The 18,073-nt window shown below is 36.7% G+C and overlaps 2 protein-coding genes across 5 annotated transcripts; both read right to left on the minus strand.

Moving 5' to 3' along the window:
• Positions 1-1,249: 1,249 nt before the first annotated feature.
• LOC107594694 (deoxyribose-phosphate aldolase-like) lies at positions 1,250-7,810 on the minus strand. 2 transcript variants are annotated; one of them, XM_016284872.1, is made up of 9 exons: positions 7,675-7,810; positions 7,130-7,227; positions 6,905-7,052; positions 5,823-5,918; positions 5,565-5,699; positions 5,239-5,367; positions 1,839-1,951; positions 1,609-1,758; positions 1,250-1,368 (listed from the first exon to the last, which is right to left on the minus strand). In XM_016284872.1, exons 1-9 carry the CDS (start codon positions 7,703-7,705, stop codon positions 1,312-1,314), a joined length of 957 nt encoding a protein of 318 aa, XP_016140358.1. In that variant the 5' UTR covers positions 7,706-7,810; the 3' UTR covers positions 1,250-1,311. The 2 variants fall into 2 exon arrangements, with proteins under 2 accessions (XP_016140358.1, XP_016140426.1); XM_016284940.1 differs by lacking the exons at positions 1,250-1,368; positions 1,609-1,758; positions 1,839-1,951 and adding an exon at positions 3,432-3,853.
• A 960-nt stretch (positions 7,811-8,770) lies between these two features.
• LOC107558247 (DNA helicase B-like) lies at positions 8,771-17,959 on the minus strand. 3 transcript variants are annotated; one of them, XM_016243640.1, is made up of 13 exons: positions 17,686-17,959; positions 16,718-16,824; positions 16,471-16,596; positions 14,821-15,867; positions 12,315-12,492; positions 12,038-12,179; positions 11,721-11,857; positions 11,097-11,181; positions 10,942-11,001; positions 10,548-10,779; positions 10,229-10,375; positions 9,515-10,135; positions 8,771-9,063 (listed from the first exon to the last, which is right to left on the minus strand). In XM_016243640.1, exons 1-13 carry the CDS (start codon positions 17,894-17,896, stop codon positions 8,935-8,937), a joined length of 3,222 nt encoding a protein of 1,073 aa, XP_016099126.1. In that variant the 5' UTR covers positions 17,897-17,959; the 3' UTR covers positions 8,771-8,934. The 3 variants fall into 3 exon arrangements, with proteins under 3 accessions (XP_016099126.1, XP_016097705.1, XP_016098398.1); XM_016242219.1 differs by adding an exon at positions 15,980-16,209 and having other exon boundaries at positions 16,471-16,824; XM_016242912.1 differs by having other exon boundaries at positions 14,821-15,749; positions 16,471-16,824.
• Between the last annotated feature and the right edge of the window lie 114 nt (positions 17,960-18,073).

Consider the following 18,073-nt stretch of genomic DNA (forward strand, 5'->3'; position numbering starts at 1 on the left):
GTTGCACCATGTCATCCAGAAATCCAGAAATGTTCTTGGGTTTGAAATATACAATATAACTTGAAAAAGACATTCATATCTCAAGTTTTTACATTATAATAAAATATATTCTTAGTTTATGATAGATACTGGACTTCATTTAAAGGGGTAGTTCACCCAGAAATGAAAATTCTGTCATCAGTTACTCACTCTCCACCTGTTCCAAACCTGTATGAGTTACTTTCTTCTGTTGAACACACACACACACACACACACACACACACACACAAAAAAAAAGTTATTTTGAAGAATGCTGGTAGCCAATTGACGGTAGCTATTGACTTCCATTGTATTTTTTTCTCCATACTATGGAAGTCAATGGCTACTGTAAACTGTTTGATTACCAGCATTTTTCAAAATATCTTATTTTGTGTTCAACAGAAGAAAAAAATTCTTAAGGCCCGTTCACACCAAGCACGATAACTATAAAGATAACGATAAAGATATAGTTCTAAAAATCATTCTCAATATTAAAGAATAGCACAGTTCACACCACAACTATAATGATAATGATACAGAGGAACGATATCGATCTGATCACTTTCAAATAATTTTTTTTCCAGCTGATGAACGATAAAACACTGACAGCCAATCAGAATCCATCCTGCTGTAACGAGCTCAAGAATTTAAAGCGGCAGACGCATGTGTGCTTAGAATAAACAGACGATATCATTCGCTGGTGTGGACGCTAATATCGTTATCTTTATAGTTATCGTTCTTGGTGTGAACGGGGCTTTAAAAGTTTGGAACAACTTGTGAGTAAATGATGACAGAATTTTCACTTTTCTATGAACTATCCCTTTAAGACAATATGACTTTTCTTTATAATTGACCTCTTATGCCGAGTTCACACTGCACGATTTTAGCCGATTTTTCACTCGCCGACAGGCTTTGCGAAATCGCCGACAAATGCCCGACATCGGAGGCAAATCGGTGCTACTTCCCGCGAGTGACAATCACGCAGTGTGAATTATCAAAGACGTGATCTGAGGGAATCGCCGATGCGTCGCCGACCCCCGCGAAATATTTGGCATGCTAAATATCTGGAGCTGTCTGCGATTCACAATCACGCTGTGTGCAATGATTTCTGACTGAAAAACACATCGGCGATGACCTACAGCCAATGAGAGAACAAGATACAGGGCAGCGGGAAGTTCAGGGAGGAGTTATAGACCAGAATATCAGTATTTTAATAGATATATGATAAACAGGTGTGACATCTTTCCATTACATCACTGGCTGATCTGAACAGTTTTCATTGGTTTCACAGATTCAGGCCATGGGAAGTTCATGAAATGCAGGATAGCGTCCAGTCACGTAGTGGTAAATCTGTAATAATAAAAAAAAACCGCTTCAGCTTCAGTAAATCAATCTGATTTATAATCTCATTTATACATAAATAAAAGGGCTAATCTATATCCTATTCACCACAGGAGACCAGGGTCATAACACATACTCCCTGAATAGTGACTGTTTCCATCCATAATGGGTGGTAATTATCAGTTTCTCACATCTGAAGCCAGAATAGAGCAGCTTTGAGAGTGTGAAACACTGTGTTGGTTTAATTACCTGCCGTTCGATGTCTGCTAACAGGCTACTCGCTCCCAGTCGGAAAAGGTGAGGATTTAGCCACTCGTCTCCAAGCTCTTCCTTCATCAGGGTCAGCCACACCACAGACTCCTGCGCCGTACGGATGCCTCCCGCAGGCTTGAAACCCACCTGAGGAACAAATGCATCAGTCAACAGGCTGGATGATTTATGTAAAATAAGGTGATTTGAAGGTACAATGGGACCTTTACCTTATAGCCTGTCCGTAAGAAGTAGTCACGGATGGCCCGCACCATTACTATGGCAACGGGGTAAGTGGCATTGACAGTCTCCTTGCCAGTTGAAGTTTTGATGAAATCAGATCCTAGTGGTTAGAAAGTACAGGAGACACAAAACCTTTTGACTACTGGCATGAGGTCTGGTCCACTTTAATGCTTATTTAGGCCAAAAAAAGCAGATTTAGACAATTATTTTAATTTCTAAATTTATATTGATGTATATATATTTAAAAGCTTTATTAAAATTATTAAAATCTTGATTCATTTAATAATTAAAATATTATTATTTGAATAGCTTTGTCCAAATCATCCAAAAGGTGTGCATGTGTGTGTATACATGCATAATATCGTACAATGGTCAACAAGTCTTATAATATCAAATAATTTGACCTTTTTATGAATCTGTCACAATATGGTTAATTCAGGTTGCTAAATGTCATGTGATGGATCTCCCAAAAACAATGATATCTACCTCGAAATTTGATATATGACCTCAAAAAATATTTTTAAAAAACTTTTTGAACATAATCAAAAAGATATACACACATGTATTCCAGTTGTAAGGAAAATATTCTATTTATCTAAGCAAATCAAAACCAAACAATTAAAACCTTGAGAAGAAAAAAACATTATATCTAATTAAAATAATTTGATATTTTTCAAGGTCATGTTTCTTGAAATATCTCGAGATAAATATCATTGTATTTTAGGAGTCGCACCACATGACATCTAGCAACCTGAACTAACCATATTGCTAATCATTTTGACCTTATAGTTTTAAAAACCTTTTTGAACATAATCATTAAGATGCATACAATCACATGTATTCAAGTTGTAAAAAAAAAAAAAAAAAAAATGCTATTAATTTTTACTTGAGGATTACACCACATGACATTTTCATCAAGCTGACAGTATTCATGAAAATTATACATACGATTTTAAAAACTGCGAGTGTGAAAAGTTAATTTCTTAGAACATGACATGTTTTTTAATTGTCAAAATGCATCCGCATACTCCACTGGTTAGTAATTCTAATTGAATTATTCCTTCCATCTGACACTTGTTTTGTTCAGACGGACAGGTCAAAGTTCACTCCAACGAGCTCTGAAAATAGAAAGTCCTGCACATTTTTAGCATCTCCATTCAAGAACTTAAGAGAGGCGTCAGATCTTTGCACCCCGACAGGACATTAGTCGCGAGGGCAGGGGAGGCTAGACAAGAACATATGTTCCCGTCGGCAGGGCGCAGAGGGTGTGCGTTCGTTCATCAAGAGCTTTCATTTCTCCTTCATAGCCAATTACGGTTTATCAGCGTTCCGATAAAAATAGAAGATAAAATGACGCTTCTAATGGATGAAGCACAAACTGTGGACCAGCTCTAACCCCCAGCACCCAAGTCCCGCCTGCCCTTCCTCATGTCTAATGACTGTTCATTACCGCACAGAACAAGATGAACATTTTCCAGTTCATTAAAGATACGTTCTATGTGTTTTCCACTCTTTTTTCCACCCCTTCCCCTTTCCTCCAACACTCTATATCTCACCCTCTCTCTCAAACTGACATAATCCTTGAGATTCGTTCTGGGGAGTCTTAATTACAAGATAATGGATAACGGTTATTAAACGCAGGCGACAGTAATGAAGCTCTATTCATTTGCGGCGGAGCGGGGGGACACTGCCGGAGAGCGTGGGAGTAAAATAGCTCCGGCGTAGCAGATTAATAGGTGAAATTATCATTCAATTTCAGAAACCTCATACGCAATTCATAGGAACAAGGGGAGATTAAGGAATGAGCACAGCGACAAAAGCAATGCATTTTAATAACGATCCCTATCAGAGCCGCTGACAATTGGGTACAGTAATCGGCTTAATGTGCAATGGCTATTTAAGCATACAGTCACTGGCCTGCTCTGTGTGTGTGTGTGTGTGTGTGTGTGTGTGTTTGGACATCTGGATGCGGAGAGCAGAATGGATGAGCAATGGCGCCACGCTGTGGGCAAAAGATCAAACTATCAAACTTGCTAAGGCAAGCCTTACTCTTAGAATTGATCATACAAGGAGGTCAGATTTAACTGGTTAGCTTGTGAAGTCAGTCCCTGCTGGTGAATGCGGTTACTGCACAGACACACAAAACATTTTTGTGTTCTTCTGACAAAAGGTAGAAATTTAAACAATATGGTAAAAAATAAATTAATAAATAATAAAAGCACAGTAATGGATAATGATCACTTAAACAATTATATATTACATAAATGATATGTTAGACAATTATGTTAAAAATAAATATTTAACTAAACTATATTTTATAATAAAAAACTAAAGCCTTAATTACAGAATAATGGATAATGTTACAAAAAATAGAAAAAATATGTTTTTCATCTCTGAATTAAAATTAAAATTTATATACAGTGGGTACGGAAAGTATTCAGACCCCCTTAAATTTTTCACTCTTTGTTATATTGCAGCCATTTGCTAAAATCATTTAAGTTCATTTTTTTCCTCATTAATGTACACACAGCACCCCATATTGACAGAAAAACACAGAATTGTTGACATTTTTGCAGATTTAATTTTTGTGTTCTTCTGACAAAAGGTAGAAATTTAAACAATATGGTAAAAAATAAATTAATAAATAATAAAAGCCGTAATTACACAGTAATGGATAATGATCACTTAAACAATTATATATTACATAAATGATATGTTAGACAATTATGTTAAAAATAAATATTTAACTAAACTATATTTTATAATAAAAAACTAAAGCCTTAATTACAGAATAATGGATAATGTTACAAAAAATAGAAAAAATATGTTTTTCATCTCTGAATTAAAATTAAAATTTATATATTTCTTGGCATGAAGTTAAAAATGTCAGATTGATACAACTGTACTGATATCATAATATAGAAAAAAAGAAAACCTTATCAAGTTGTTTGGCATAAAGAAAGAAAGAAAGAAAGAAAGAAAGAAAATCATAATAGACAATGGTCATTTAAATTATATAAATTACAAAAAAAATATATTAAATAAATATAAATGCATTGAATCATGATCCCTGACCTTGACGTATATTTTGTAAGGAATATTAATATAATTGAAGCAAATCAAGCTCAAAGCGCAATGGCGCGAAATGCTCATGGTACAAGACGGTGAAAGAGATGTGACAGGCCTCTAACATTCTATTAATAAACAAACTTTTGAAAAACTCTTGATAATGACTTACTAAAAATGACAACGTAAAATAATTATTCATCTATCTTTTATGGTTTCTAATTTAAAGGCTGTACGTCTGCAAGCAGTTTCCTACAGAAATCCCATTTCTGCAATTTACAACTAAATTGCACTTCTGAGATCTACGTTTAACGTTCTCACCTGCCATCATTGACACCAAACTGGCCTTGTAGACGTTTGTGAAGGTTCCCAGCTCTCCCACTGCCAGGATGGTCTTCATATGGGCATCTGCACAGGCCTCTCTGAACTGCCGGATCTCATCATAGAGGGCTGAGGAGATCATAGAGACTAACATTAACTGTCATCCAGTTGTATGTTCACCAACTATCAAACTAGAACTAAAGAAAATCATGCTGATGGTTATGGCCAATGTCAGTCTGGAAGAGACCAGTTTAAACCAACAGCAAAAGGAGTTTTTTTTAGTATGAGTAGTATCTGAATTCCTTTAGTACCCTTGTTACACACACCTGCCCACTGCCCAGTGAGTGCCAAAGTCCGGTTTATGACAATATCGATCTCCGTAGCACCATCCTCCACGGCCATCTGTACCTCCGCGAGACGGGTTTTCAATGGCGTCTGTCCAGCAGGGAAGCCAGTGGCCACTGAAGCAAAGAGAATGAGAAAAAGAGCGCGTGAGGTGAGACAATGCGGTTGCACCCTCTCTGGGAAGATGTCTGAAGAAGAAATTAAACGTGTTTTAAGATAAGCAGTGTCAAATGTCTTACCAGATGCAACAGGAAGACTAGAGTTAGCTGCTTTAAGAGACTTCACAGCATCAGCCACCCGTGATGGGTACACACAGACTGCTGCAGTCGTGATTCCTGAAATCATGCACATACACACACACAGTGTTCAAGTCGGAGAAAACTAAATTGAATTTAACGTAAAGACAATTTTTTTTTAAATACATAAAAATACAGCATGAAAATGTAAAATTCCTGTTAATGTCTAATGTTTATTATGTTGTATACTATTGTTTTATTTAGCAAACAGTAGAATTTAAATTGTTGGAAGTCTCTGATCTCTTCAGTCAATCAACTTCTGTGAAAAGAGCTTTGTCTCCCTCTTGTGGGCGGATCTACAGTGACAAGCCTATGTTATTTACACTGAAAACCATAAATACAAAAAATATAATATATTAAATAAAATAATATCATAAATAAAAAATATATACCCATTCAGAGGTTTGAGGCATGGTAAGACTGTTAGTGATTTAAAAACACAGAAAAAGTGTAATATTGTATATTGTAACAATTTAAAATAACTGTTTTCTATTTTAATTTAAAAAAAATTTAATTCATGGGATGCAAAGCTGAATTTTCAGCGGCCATTACTCCAGTGTCACATGATCCAATGGAAATCATTCTAATATGTGGATTTAAATTATTCATAACATTCATTTGAAAATTGAAATTGAAAACTTTTAAACAGTAGTGTATTATATATATAGAGAGAGAGAGAGAGAGAGAGAGAGAGAGAGAGAATCTTTTTATTTGTCATTAAGCTGTATCATATAGTATCATTAAATGTACTAGTAATCTGCATGGATCCAAATTTCTGAATTGCTTTGTCAGTTATTATGATCTAAAATGCTTCTAACAGTAATTTGTTTAATAGATTTAAATGGTTTAAAATGCATTTTTAGTTACATTTAAGGGAGAAAAAAAATCTAATTTTACATTGCAAACTGCAAGATTAGTAACAGAAGGTAACAGAGATGTGAAATCAGTCATTCAAGTGCACCAAGAGGGGTGATGTGACAAAATTATGAAAAAATCCTCCAGACAGAGGCACCTTTCTGACAGACCTTTGTCGTGCATGTCCATGCTCTTCAGCAGATCATGACGGATCGGCTGTGTGGCCTTCATACAGAGTCGATGGACATTGGAAGGTGTATCGTCACCAGCGAGGGTCGTCAGATCAATGCATGTGACGGCCTTCAGCATCCAGGCAGCCTACAATAACAATGCAGGTCAATAAAGATGTATCTGAGCTGGCATAAAGCAAAATCAGGAAACTGTAAACTGTTTACCTGCCACTGTTTTTTAGCAACTTTGTGTCCCTGAATCTGCTGAGCTCGTTTAAGAACAGCCTGAGTGTTGACTCTGACTTTTGACACCCATTCCAGATCTAAAACAAGGCCAGAATAAATAATAAAAGACGTTTTAAAGTCAGTTGTGTCTTGTTTTTTCCCTCTGCTCAATGTTAGTCACGAGACACATAAGTCATGTGAGATTCATTAAGTGCATTTCATCTGTATATAGTTTTAAATCAACTGTATATATGGAAGGAAGAAAGAAATCCAGAATAAGATTTCAAATTAACTACAAAGGCCACTAGAAGTTTGAGTGAGTGAGTGAGTTCATAGCTGGTCAGATGGAGTTAAAAATTAACTACACATAACACTAAGAATATACTTTGCACTTGACATGTTCAGTGTTCAGCGTATAGACTACATTACACCCATGTCTGTTGCCAATTCGTCCCGTTTAATTAAATGCTCCCACTATCACATGGTAACTTCCACGTGTTTGGAAAATATGTTAATACGATAGAATTCAATCTAAAACGACTCACCAAGATGCATTCCTGGATTCCTAGCGGACATGATGAAATATAAATTACTGAATGCAATGAATTGAAAACAATAGAGTTGAGTTGACAAGTAATAGCACCGCACACCGACAGCTTTGACGATACTGCACGTCTTCCGGGATTGCTCGTTACTGATACGTCGCCGCAGAACACTTTCAGCCAATCATTTCACAGCTACGCAAGAAGTAGAATGGTGACGTTTTTTGTATATACTGTGTGAAAGCTCGAAAATCACACTAGAGCAGTGGGATATTCCTTTAAAAAGAGAGATAAATATATATATATATATATATATATATATATATATATATATATATATATGCTGTTTTTACACTCCTAAAGTAACTAACATTTCCATGATTTACCCATGTAGCTTGAAATGAACTTACATTTTAAACGTTTAATATCCAACAAAGAAATGGAAGCTGGATGGAAGATAGATAGGATGAAGTTTAAAGGACAAGATGAGAAACATGAGTGAATGGTTCATATACATAGATCAAGCATGCATTTGAACTTGAATAAAGAAACAAACAAAAAATGCTACTGTTCAGTCTGGTTTATTGTTATTGTTAAGTGAGCTTTTGAAATAAACCTGTCACATGCTTCAGGCTTTCAATAAAAAGTGAAATTATGCCAACAATAACAATACAATGACCGATCAAACCTTAATGAGATTTTAAAGTGCACCCTAACAGATATTAAGGCCTCCTGGACTCTTCGGCCTAGAATCAAAACATTACCCTGGCCCTGATAGATTTGTGATTTACATTATATAAACACAGAAGGGATTTTTTTTTATTTTTTTTATCCCGCATAACATGTTTGTACCTTAACATGCTTGCCAGTAATATATGAGATAAATACATAAAAATGTTTTTAAATAACATGGTAATAAACAAGGACAAGTTATGACTTCAATTACAAATCTGATCAACATATGATAACATTTTCTTGGATAGGTATGGTAAAATGGCCCTTCAGATTTCATATTTTATCATTCTTTAATTATAAAGAGTTCATTAATAGGATATCGTTACTCTTAGCTTTTTTTTCTTATGATTATTGTTATACAATAAAGTACCATTTTAGATAACAGAAGAGTTAAATTAGCAAAATATTCATAATTAATCCTTACGTAAAAAGCTAACTCTTACTCATACAAATCCTGAAAAACCAAACAACCCGCATTAATTAAAGTTATTTCCAGCTTTGGCATGTTGGGTCTGGCACTGACCACTCTTAAGGCTGTTCCCTGTGAGAACATGTACTGTCTGGGAAAAGCTGCCTGCTGGATTTGGAGCTGGGACTGGTAATGGACAGAAGCTTCAGCCTCGAGCTGCCCAGAGGAGACTCTTCAGAAGTGGTTTGCTGGAGAGGAGATCACAGAATGTTATGCACATTCAGCTAAAAATCTTTAGAATAGGACTTACATTTCCAATAATATCATATGGACTTTCTATATTGCATATTTTGAAATTAATTCTCAATGAGTTTTATAATTATGAACATAAAGATCTGACACATCATCCCATTAAAATGGTTATTTCTGCACATTGAATTGGTATTACACGGGCAACTTTTTGCACTTTTTATTTATTTGCTTATTTAATCATTTATTTGTGTAAATACATTGGATATTTTTCTTTGTCACTGCACAATCATGCCACTGCACCAATGTGCACATAGCAAATAAAGCTTTGAACTCTGTGATCTGAGATCTTCATCTTTCAAACATCCAGTAAAATTGTATTTTTGATCACAGTTACATAATGGCACATTTTTTGTTGATCATTTCCAGATGTCCTAGTGCATCTGTTACCTTTGGTAGTTTAGTCGGCGTACTGCAGGTGTCCACAAGAATTAACCGTTTAGAGCCCCTACTGCATTCATTCGAGGAACAGCTGACTGCCGCTAACAGCGTTGCATCTTCAACATGATTGGATGATTCGGATGCATTTTCATTCTGCACTTTGCTTGGCTCAGCGCAACTGTCCATAGGCGACCAAGAGTAGGTTTGACTGAATGCCACATCCTCTTGTAAAGAGCTATTTGAAGTTGGATGGCTTTGTCCACTTTCGTAGAGGTTTTGTGCGCATGAAGGTCTGGAGTGCTTCTGTGGGCGACTGGGGGTTTGCAAGGCCACTGGTGTGGACTGTGAAGGCCCGAAATTGTGGTTCACAGGAGTTTCTACTTGACTCTGACTGCAGGCAGACTGAGTCAAAGAGTCTTCCGGACCTTGCTGGGAAACTACGTTTGTGACGAAATGGCACAACCGTGTGTTACGAGGGGTGATCCATCTCTTGATGGCTCCTTCTAGATCACGCTCTCTACCCACCACATACACGCGTTTCTGGCCGCGTGTCACTGCAGTGTATACGTGCTGCCAGTTTTGAGCTCTGCTGTCTCCAAGAATGTACACAATAGTTTCAGCCTCTGAGCCCTAAAGTGAGAAAACCAATTAGCTGCATGAAGCTAAGACAAATCCTAATGTCAGGTGTGAACGGGGCTGTGGATGAACAAAAAGCATCAGTACCTGAAAGGTGTGAATGGTTCTTGCCCAAGCATGGCGCAGTTTACACTCTCTCTGTAGCTCCCTGTAGCTAAAAGTCACCACACGCCCGTTATCATCATCTAGTGTCAGGTAGCGTGTCTTTTTCCAGCTTTCCTCCTCAGTCACATCCTGTGATTGGTGTAGAATAACAAGAACAATTTAAATTAATCAATAATTACTCATGCACTTACTCAGAACCAAGCATTTAGAATTTAGAAACATAAAAATACTATTTTCTCACGCCATTATTTTGGGATTATTAATAAATGCATATATAAATTGATAAATTAAACATCAGTACATCTTTAATAAAGAAAATTTCCCCATTGCACAGTCGCTCTTTCTTCTCTTTTATCTGTTCATTTTGACTCTGGTTTCCGGCATTATCATGGGAAGATCTAGTGCTATCATGTACAGCTCTGGCAGTATCAAAGGAAGTCCCTTCTTCTTTCTTCTCATGTTCTGTGACGTAGCCATTCTTAGTGCAGCAAACTTTATCCTTTGGTTGAAAGTTCAATTTGTTTTTGGGAGTCCTGAAATGAATGAAACTGAATATTAAAACCAAAATATTCCGCTGCAAATGTAACCGACAGAAACAGTGAAAAATAAATAATGTTAATATTAATAAAAATATAAGTCAAATTAAGTGTCCTGCTTATTTAGTTCTAAGACAACTAATTTTTCGATTTACACACCTTGTGATATGTTTAGAATAATGCTTGCAACAAAGCTCATTGATCAACTCGCAGTCCATCCTGTGAACAATTAGAATAACTTTAACTTCAAGATCAACATTTGCTGAAAAAGACTGACATCTCAGCATAGTGTGACAAAGCTAAATCTGTCTTACCTCCTGAAAGCCACAAATTGTGACAATTTATCACCCTCTAGTCCAGGAGCTTCATTAAGTAAGAATGTAATGGCGTCCTGGAGGTCTGTGCAGCAAAAATATGATTAAACATGCATCAAACAAAAAATTATTTTTGCTTATTGTAGTGAATACTAAAAAATGTCAAAGCATGCAATGATGTCAAGTAAGAGCTTTTGTTATTGGACAGTAGTAGATCGTTTCCTTTTTTAATTTGGTACTTCAACATTGTATTCAAACTCTAATTGTGCTTGTGGGGGTTGAAATGTACTGAAGATGGCTGTGTATCTTCTGGATTGATTGATCATGACCCAAACAAAGTGTCGAATGTGTCACAGACGACAGGAAGTGTATTTTCAGGAACTCTCCATTGAAAACCTGCAATATGCTAGACATACAGAAACCAAAGTGTGTTTCTTTTGTTATTCTAATTGTATGGGCTGTTAGGTTCACACCTTTACTGCAGATGCAGTGGATGTCCTTCTGAGGCACAGTCACAGTGTAAATACCACACATCATTCAACAGCTCCTAGCTTATATTAATTAAGTGTTATAAAAATAATAAATCCAACAAAAAATTCACATATTTCATAACTGCTCACTTACCAAATCTATCATTTTCACCATAGATTTTGACAAAAATAAACCTTTTGTCCGATGGCACTTTGGAAGGTCTCATCATGTTTATGGTGGCATCAAACTCCAGAGGACTGTAATGCCTTTTTTTAGCCAACTCTGAGATGCTGAAAGTTTATGGAAATAACAACAGTATAATTAATAAACTAAGGTTTGAGAAATAACATTTGTTTATATTACATAAACACACACAACAGTCTGCAAACCACTAAGGAACTAAAACCAGGAAGTTTGTATAAATTTGTATAACCCCATAAAACATTTAAGAGTACAAACTATCTGCTCACAGTCCAGAGTTTCTGACGATGAGCTCAGATTCTGCGCGATGGTTGGTCTGCATCTCAATGGCCCACTGGATCTTCCTGAGACCTTCAAACAGATCACACAGTGTGTTTCCAGGCTCGATGCTGGGCAGTTGCCTCACATCTCCTGCAGACACAAAATATTTTTCTTAGTTTAATAGTAATACAAAAAGTTACTTAAGCTGTAGAATAATGTTGTCGATAAAACACACTGCATATAAGCCCTAAATAAGAAAGTATTATGCATGCAATTTGCCTTTACCCAAAATGATGAACTTCTGGAGTTCTGAGTGTTTGGTAAGCATGCTGAGAATGGAGTGAAGGATCTGAACAGACACCAGGCTTCCCTCGTCCACCACCAGCACCCGCACATTTGAGAACTTCCATGATTGTGGATTTCCACTTGGATCTTTTTTTGTGTTCATGAAACTCCATAAAACCTGAAAGAAGGGGGATTTTTTTTATTGTGTGTGTGTGATATATGTAACTAATACAAAATAATTATAGCAATTGTTACAAGATGCTAAAATTAAATTAACATTTATATTATTTGCACAATATATATTATTTGAAGATATGTTAAAACAGCAAAAGCGACAAAGCCCATACAAGTGTAATGTTATGTCATATACTCTAAAGTTGTGTTAAGTAAATGTAAATGTGGTTTAAATCATGTAATGTCATGAAATATGTAGTGTAAAGTTATGTTTATGTAACATTATGGTATAAAATGTTCCACTGTAAAAACAAATGTAATACAATAATTAACATTAAGTTCTGAAATGTTATGTAAAGTTTAAGTCATACAATGTTGTGAAATACTATGTATTGTAAAGTTGTTGTGTTTAAGTTAAGTTTAAGACATTGTTATAAAATGTTATGCAAAGTTGTGAAATACAAAGTTGTATGTAAAGTTGTTTTAAAATGTTAAGTTGAAATGTAATGTTATGTATTAAGTCATGTGAAGTTATGTAAAATTAAGTTATGAAATGTTATGTAGTGTAAGTGTTGAAATGTAATGTGTATTAAGTCAGGTAAGGTTATCATCAAATTGTATCTAGTATAACATTTTTAGTCGAATGAATCAAATGAAATCACTATCAACAAAATTCATAGATGGATTGTGCATAAATGTTAAGTTTAAATATAACATTTTAATGTAGAAATATTAAATGATTGCAAAAATGAAATGATACTTTTTTAATTATGAAACCACAACCGACAGTAGGTGGCAGCAAGTGACTGTCTTAATGAGTGAGTTGAATCAACCGATTCCTTTAAAAAGCTGATTCATTTAACTTTGCAAAGGACTGTACTTATAGCCTGATTGAATCATGTGCTGGTCCGTGTAACGCTGAGGAACAAAACACTGTTGTTCAGAGATACAGCGGTTCTGCTGTTTGTTCCATTTTCTTTCTGACGGAGCAAAACTGAATTTTGTGTCTGAAAGTTACTCTGTAAGTTGTTGCTTATTGTACATTTGCGATCGTGCAGATATTCGAAAAAAAACAAGACTCTCGTTTGTGTGATAGGCTAAGTCCTATATCATAGGCATAGCTTTGTTATAAAAACTCATTAAATTGCTATTTTTTTTTAAATTTAAAATCATTTTGATGACATTTCTTCCCCACTATGTGTAATGGCAGTAAGATAAGAGAGAGCGCTCAAAACTCATCAGATGATCGCATAATTTAGCGGAACATTAATATAGTAATATAGAATCCTCCTCTGTAAAGAAAAGAGGTGTGAACATATAAATGTGCGCTCTTTGGGGCTAAAGGCTTAATGGAGCTGTTTAACTCATCCGTCCCTCCTGAACCTATAACAAAAGTTATATCAAAATGATCCTAAGGCCAAAAATGACCCTAATTTTATTTTTGGTCCAGAAAGCTTACAGAAAGGTCCATTTAAAAAAAAAAATTATGCAGGTTTTGTTTTTTGGTGATTTTTTATTTTATTCACATTACATTCTGGATATTTTTATGAACATTTGCATATTAAGTCAAAAAAAAATTCACAATGACAGTCATTTCCCAGCAGAAACATCATACAAGCTATAATGTGTTTCAATGGGAGTGTGTGTGCGGATATGTGAGTTTTTTGTGCATTGAGGACATTCTGCAGTCTCTGCTCTTTGTTTGGGTATGCATCTTTTCTGGATTGTGTCAGATTTTGTATAGTCAAAAAAATCTAATAAACGAAAAAATTCTGTTTTTTTCGGACGTTCCATTCATTCCTATGGCCGGGTCAAAATGAATGTAATACTTGTGGGTGTAATACTTTTTTTTAGAATTCTCGAATCGACTATATTTTTTTTGTGCGCTCCATGCTCAAGTGTGACAAAATTAAATTAAAAAAATCCACAGTTTTTTCGTAAATTCCATGCTTTTCCAGTGGCGGGTCAAAATGACCTGAGGGACGGATGAGGGTTAAAGTAGCTATGTGATAACAAACCAATCGGTGCAGACGCGATTCAATACGTGTGTCCTTCTTTGTGAAATAATCATAAATACCAGTTTATGCTGTTTGATTGTGGCCTCGAAGGTCGTAGTTGTAAGCTGTGCCCCCGGCTGGCCCGTTTAGATCTTGCATGCGCAGTGGAAATGCGGCTAATAATTTCTGAATTCTGACTGGCATATAACGAACAAATCAAACAAACGTAAACGGGCAAAGGCGGGGCCCCCTAAAAGGCGGGGCCCACGGGCTGCAGCCCACTCAAGCCCAATGGTAAGTCCGGCCATGGTTATGTTAGGTTAGGCGGACTATACCTGGTGCATAGTATAAGCAGTGAAACCTGTTCTCTTGGTAAGAAGTGAAGCAGCTCTCCCCGTAGGAGCAGTGAGGAGAACTTCAACAGGCTTTTCATCACTGTCACTCCCTTCACTTTCTTTTTTCTCCTCGTGAACATCTGACAGAAGCCCATTACTGGAGCCCTGAGAGTCATTCTGAAAGTCCTCACAGGCCTTCAGCACCTCTTCCCTGTCACTTGTCTGTTGCTCCATGGCCGCCTTAAACACCAGGCTGACCACTGTGGTTTTCCCACAACCCCCTTTCCCACTGATAACCGTCACCGGGTTGGCGCACATCATTTCTGCTGCTCGCAATTGATCAGGGTCTAACTCTATAGTAGAGGGATCAATATCAAAGTAGGTGGAGTCATTTGAGGAGTCTGAAATTATACTTTCCTCTTTAATAGTGAGCTTTGTAAATTCATAGGACTGAGGAGAATTACATGTTGGCATTCCTCCACTGTGGACCATGCTTAAAGTACCAGGCTGGGCAAAAGCAGGATCTATCTGCTCAAACCCAACCTCCTGAACAATGTCATTTTGTGCTTCTGAGACTGATGTTTTTGCATCAGCCTTAGATATCCTCAAACGAGTCATACTGTGTTTTTCACGGGCCTTCGCCCTTAATCTATCCAGGTGAGCTTCGCGAAGAACCTCTCTCACATCCAAGTGGATCTTCCAGGGGTCTCCCTCAACCAGGGCCCTTAAGAATTCAGCAATGCCTTTCTCGTAGCCAAAGAGGTTCCGAAGTGCCACCCTGTCGCCCTCTCTTATCAGAACCCCCTGCTCCACAAGAAAACCTAAAGCTTCCCAGGCACCCTGATGTCCCGTCTCACGCGATATCTTCTTCTCCAGCTTCTCGCGGTCAGCGTATGTGCTGCCAGTCGCTCTGCAGTGTCTCTTCAGTTCTGTATACAACAGCAAAGCGTTACGTTGCACCACCGGGATACTCCAAAATAAATGACAATGCTTGAAGGCCTCCATTTGTGCTTCACACCGGATCAGGTGTAATTCTTTAAACATGATCTGTTGAAAAAGTTTGACAAATATTCATATTAAACAATACCAAACAGTGAAGGAAATAATGTGAGCTTACGATTTAAAACCAAACAACCAGGATCCCAGGAAGCAATCTTACATAACTGAAGCCCAACTTCCAAACATCAGTCTTAATGAGCTCCTCAAGTTTGGCCAATACATTTGTATTGTTCTGTTCTTGTGTAGTAGGATCATCTTTTTTGGAAGTTTCCGGCATGTGTTCTATCCTTCCTTTGTTTATTATGTCCATAAACTGGCCTGGCAGCAATGTTGGTAAGTATTTCATGATTTCAGGGTACAAGCTGGCAACTCTCACATGTGTCCAAGAAACTTAAAGAACAAGGATGTGGTTATGACTTCAGTTTCACCTTTTCATACTTAAATATGCATGCAGAAGTTTATTTTAAGGTCTAGGAAGTTACTTCAGATCTGGCTGTGCCCAGGGTCTTCGGTGCCTTTGTTTTATGATAAAACATATTTTTCGAATTGCATATTGCAAAATGTAATATTCTACCAAAAATCACTTCAAAGACAGCTTTGTTTTATGTGTTATGCAAATTATATAAGCAAACATGGTATACATTTTCCAACCTGAGTGATTGACTTTTGACTTGAGCTGTTCAGCCACAGCTTTATTCTCAGGAGATGAATCTTCAAAATCCTGCAGGACGTCCAGCACATTGGCAGGGTCCACGTGTCTGTCATTGGGCAACCACTCTATAAACATGTTAACAAAGTCAGGTTGTGCCTTACATGCTGTAAGAAAAAGAGACACAAGTGACCGGCCCTCTGATCCTAGATCAGTGCGGAGCCTGTAGAAGGGGAAGCCTTTGACTACATTTTTGTGCAGGCCTTGGCGAATTGTACAGGTTACTTCCCACCAGGGATCCTGGAGGGGAAAACGGCCCTCAACCTGGTACATCTTATTACCAGCCATGAATGGCACTGCAAAAGAAGAGGATAAGACATGCATGAAGCATTTAGGTCTCTAAACAAAGACTATGTGTGTGTGTGTGTGTGTGTGTGTGTGAGAGAGAGAGAGAAAGAGAGAGAGAGTGTGTGTGTTTCATATAAGCTTCACTTCTGTGAGACACAATAAGTTGATTTTAATTGAAACAGTGTAAACTGATTAGACATAACAGTGTGAATTGTACTAAACATGGTTGTTTTTACTAACAACAATCTGTAAATTAAATACGATAACTGGCTTCTTTTGCTTGTAACCTGTAAATATGATTATGTTTGCAAAATAGGTTTACTTTGTTACTTGTAACGATGTAAATGAAAAATAAATATATCACTACTTGCAGGTCAGTGATGTGCCATACTCATTTTGGCGTTCACAGGTAATTCAAAATATAAAACTTTATAGCTTTTAAATACAATTATTTTACAATATAGGAAAATATAATAACAATTTTAGAGAATAAATTACAACTTAAGCAAACATGCTTGAAAGTGACAAACAAAATGTCATACAAGGCAACAGTCCACGCGAATAGATCATATAAAATGCAAAAAGTATAAAATTTGTATTATAACTTATGAATACTTTTGCTCCCAAATTACCACCGAAAGTGCGAAAATTGATACTTTGTTTCTTATGACAATGTAAAATAACCCTGAAAAATGTAAACATGGTTATGTCCAGCAAAGTAAACTGTAAACATGTTTTATGTATTTTCTATACACAACTATGTTTACTTGTTAGGTTAGTGATACTGCTGCAAAAACGGTTTCATCTGCTCAAAAACCAAAACACAACCAAAGAGTAACAAACGTTTGTAAGTAAATGTGTTGTTCTACCTTCTTTTGACGCTGACACGGAAGACTTAAACATGTTTCCCCCAGATGAGACACAGTCCATCTCTTTCATGTCCAGAAACTCGGGCTGTATTCCCTCCTCTTCCTCTTCACTTTCTGAAACGTCTTCTTGGTTTGACTGTACAGCGTGACGTTCTGGTAAAATGTAACCAGTTATGGTTTTAAATCCAGCGGTGGGACTCTGCAGCGCCATGTCGACTCGTGCTGACTAAAGTCAGTTAAGTTAACGTTAGGTTTCGGCAGTTCGAGGTTCATTTCTTGACCCATGACACTGTCAACAACAGCCAATCACATCACGCCAAAATATAAGTCACGCAGTTTGCGTGCTGCGTCAACAGACCTATCATCAAAGATTGCGTGAAATACCAGT

This window comes from Sinocyclocheilus grahami, unplaced genomic scaffold (genome assembly GCF_001515645.1).
Source record: "Sinocyclocheilus grahami isolate Dianchi unplaced genomic scaffold, SAMN03320097.WGS_v1.1 scaffold1.1, whole genome shotgun sequence".
NCBI lineage: Eukaryota > Metazoa > Chordata > Actinopteri > Cypriniformes > Cyprinidae > Sinocyclocheilus > Sinocyclocheilus grahami.

Excerpts from the sequence above, each read along its gene's own strand:
- LOC107594694 (XM_016284872.1), bottom strand. The coding sequence starts at position 7,705 with ATGTCCGCTAGGAATCCAGGAATGCATCTTG. Across the intron at positions 5,368-5,564 it reads ACTCACTGGGCAGTGGGCAG|CCCTCTATGATGAGATCCGG; the intron begins GTGTGTGTAACA and ends TGATCTCCTCAG. Across the intron at positions 1,369-1,608 it reads TAGCAGACATCGAACGGCAG|ATTTACCACTACGTGACTGG; the intron begins GTAATTAAACCA and ends TTATTATTACAG.
- LOC107558247 (XM_016242219.1), bottom strand. The coding sequence starts at position 17,896 with ATGGCGCTGCAGAGTCCCACCGCTGGATTTAAAACCATAACTGGTTAC. Across the intron at positions 11,182-11,720 it reads TGGTGAAAATGATAGATTTG|ACCTCCAGGACGCCATTACA; the intron begins GTAAGTGAGCAG and ends TTTGCTGCACAG. Across the intron at positions 11,002-11,096 it reads CAATTTGTGGCTTTCAGGAG|GATGGACTGCGAGTTGATCA; the intron begins GTAAGACAGATT and ends AATTGTTCACAG.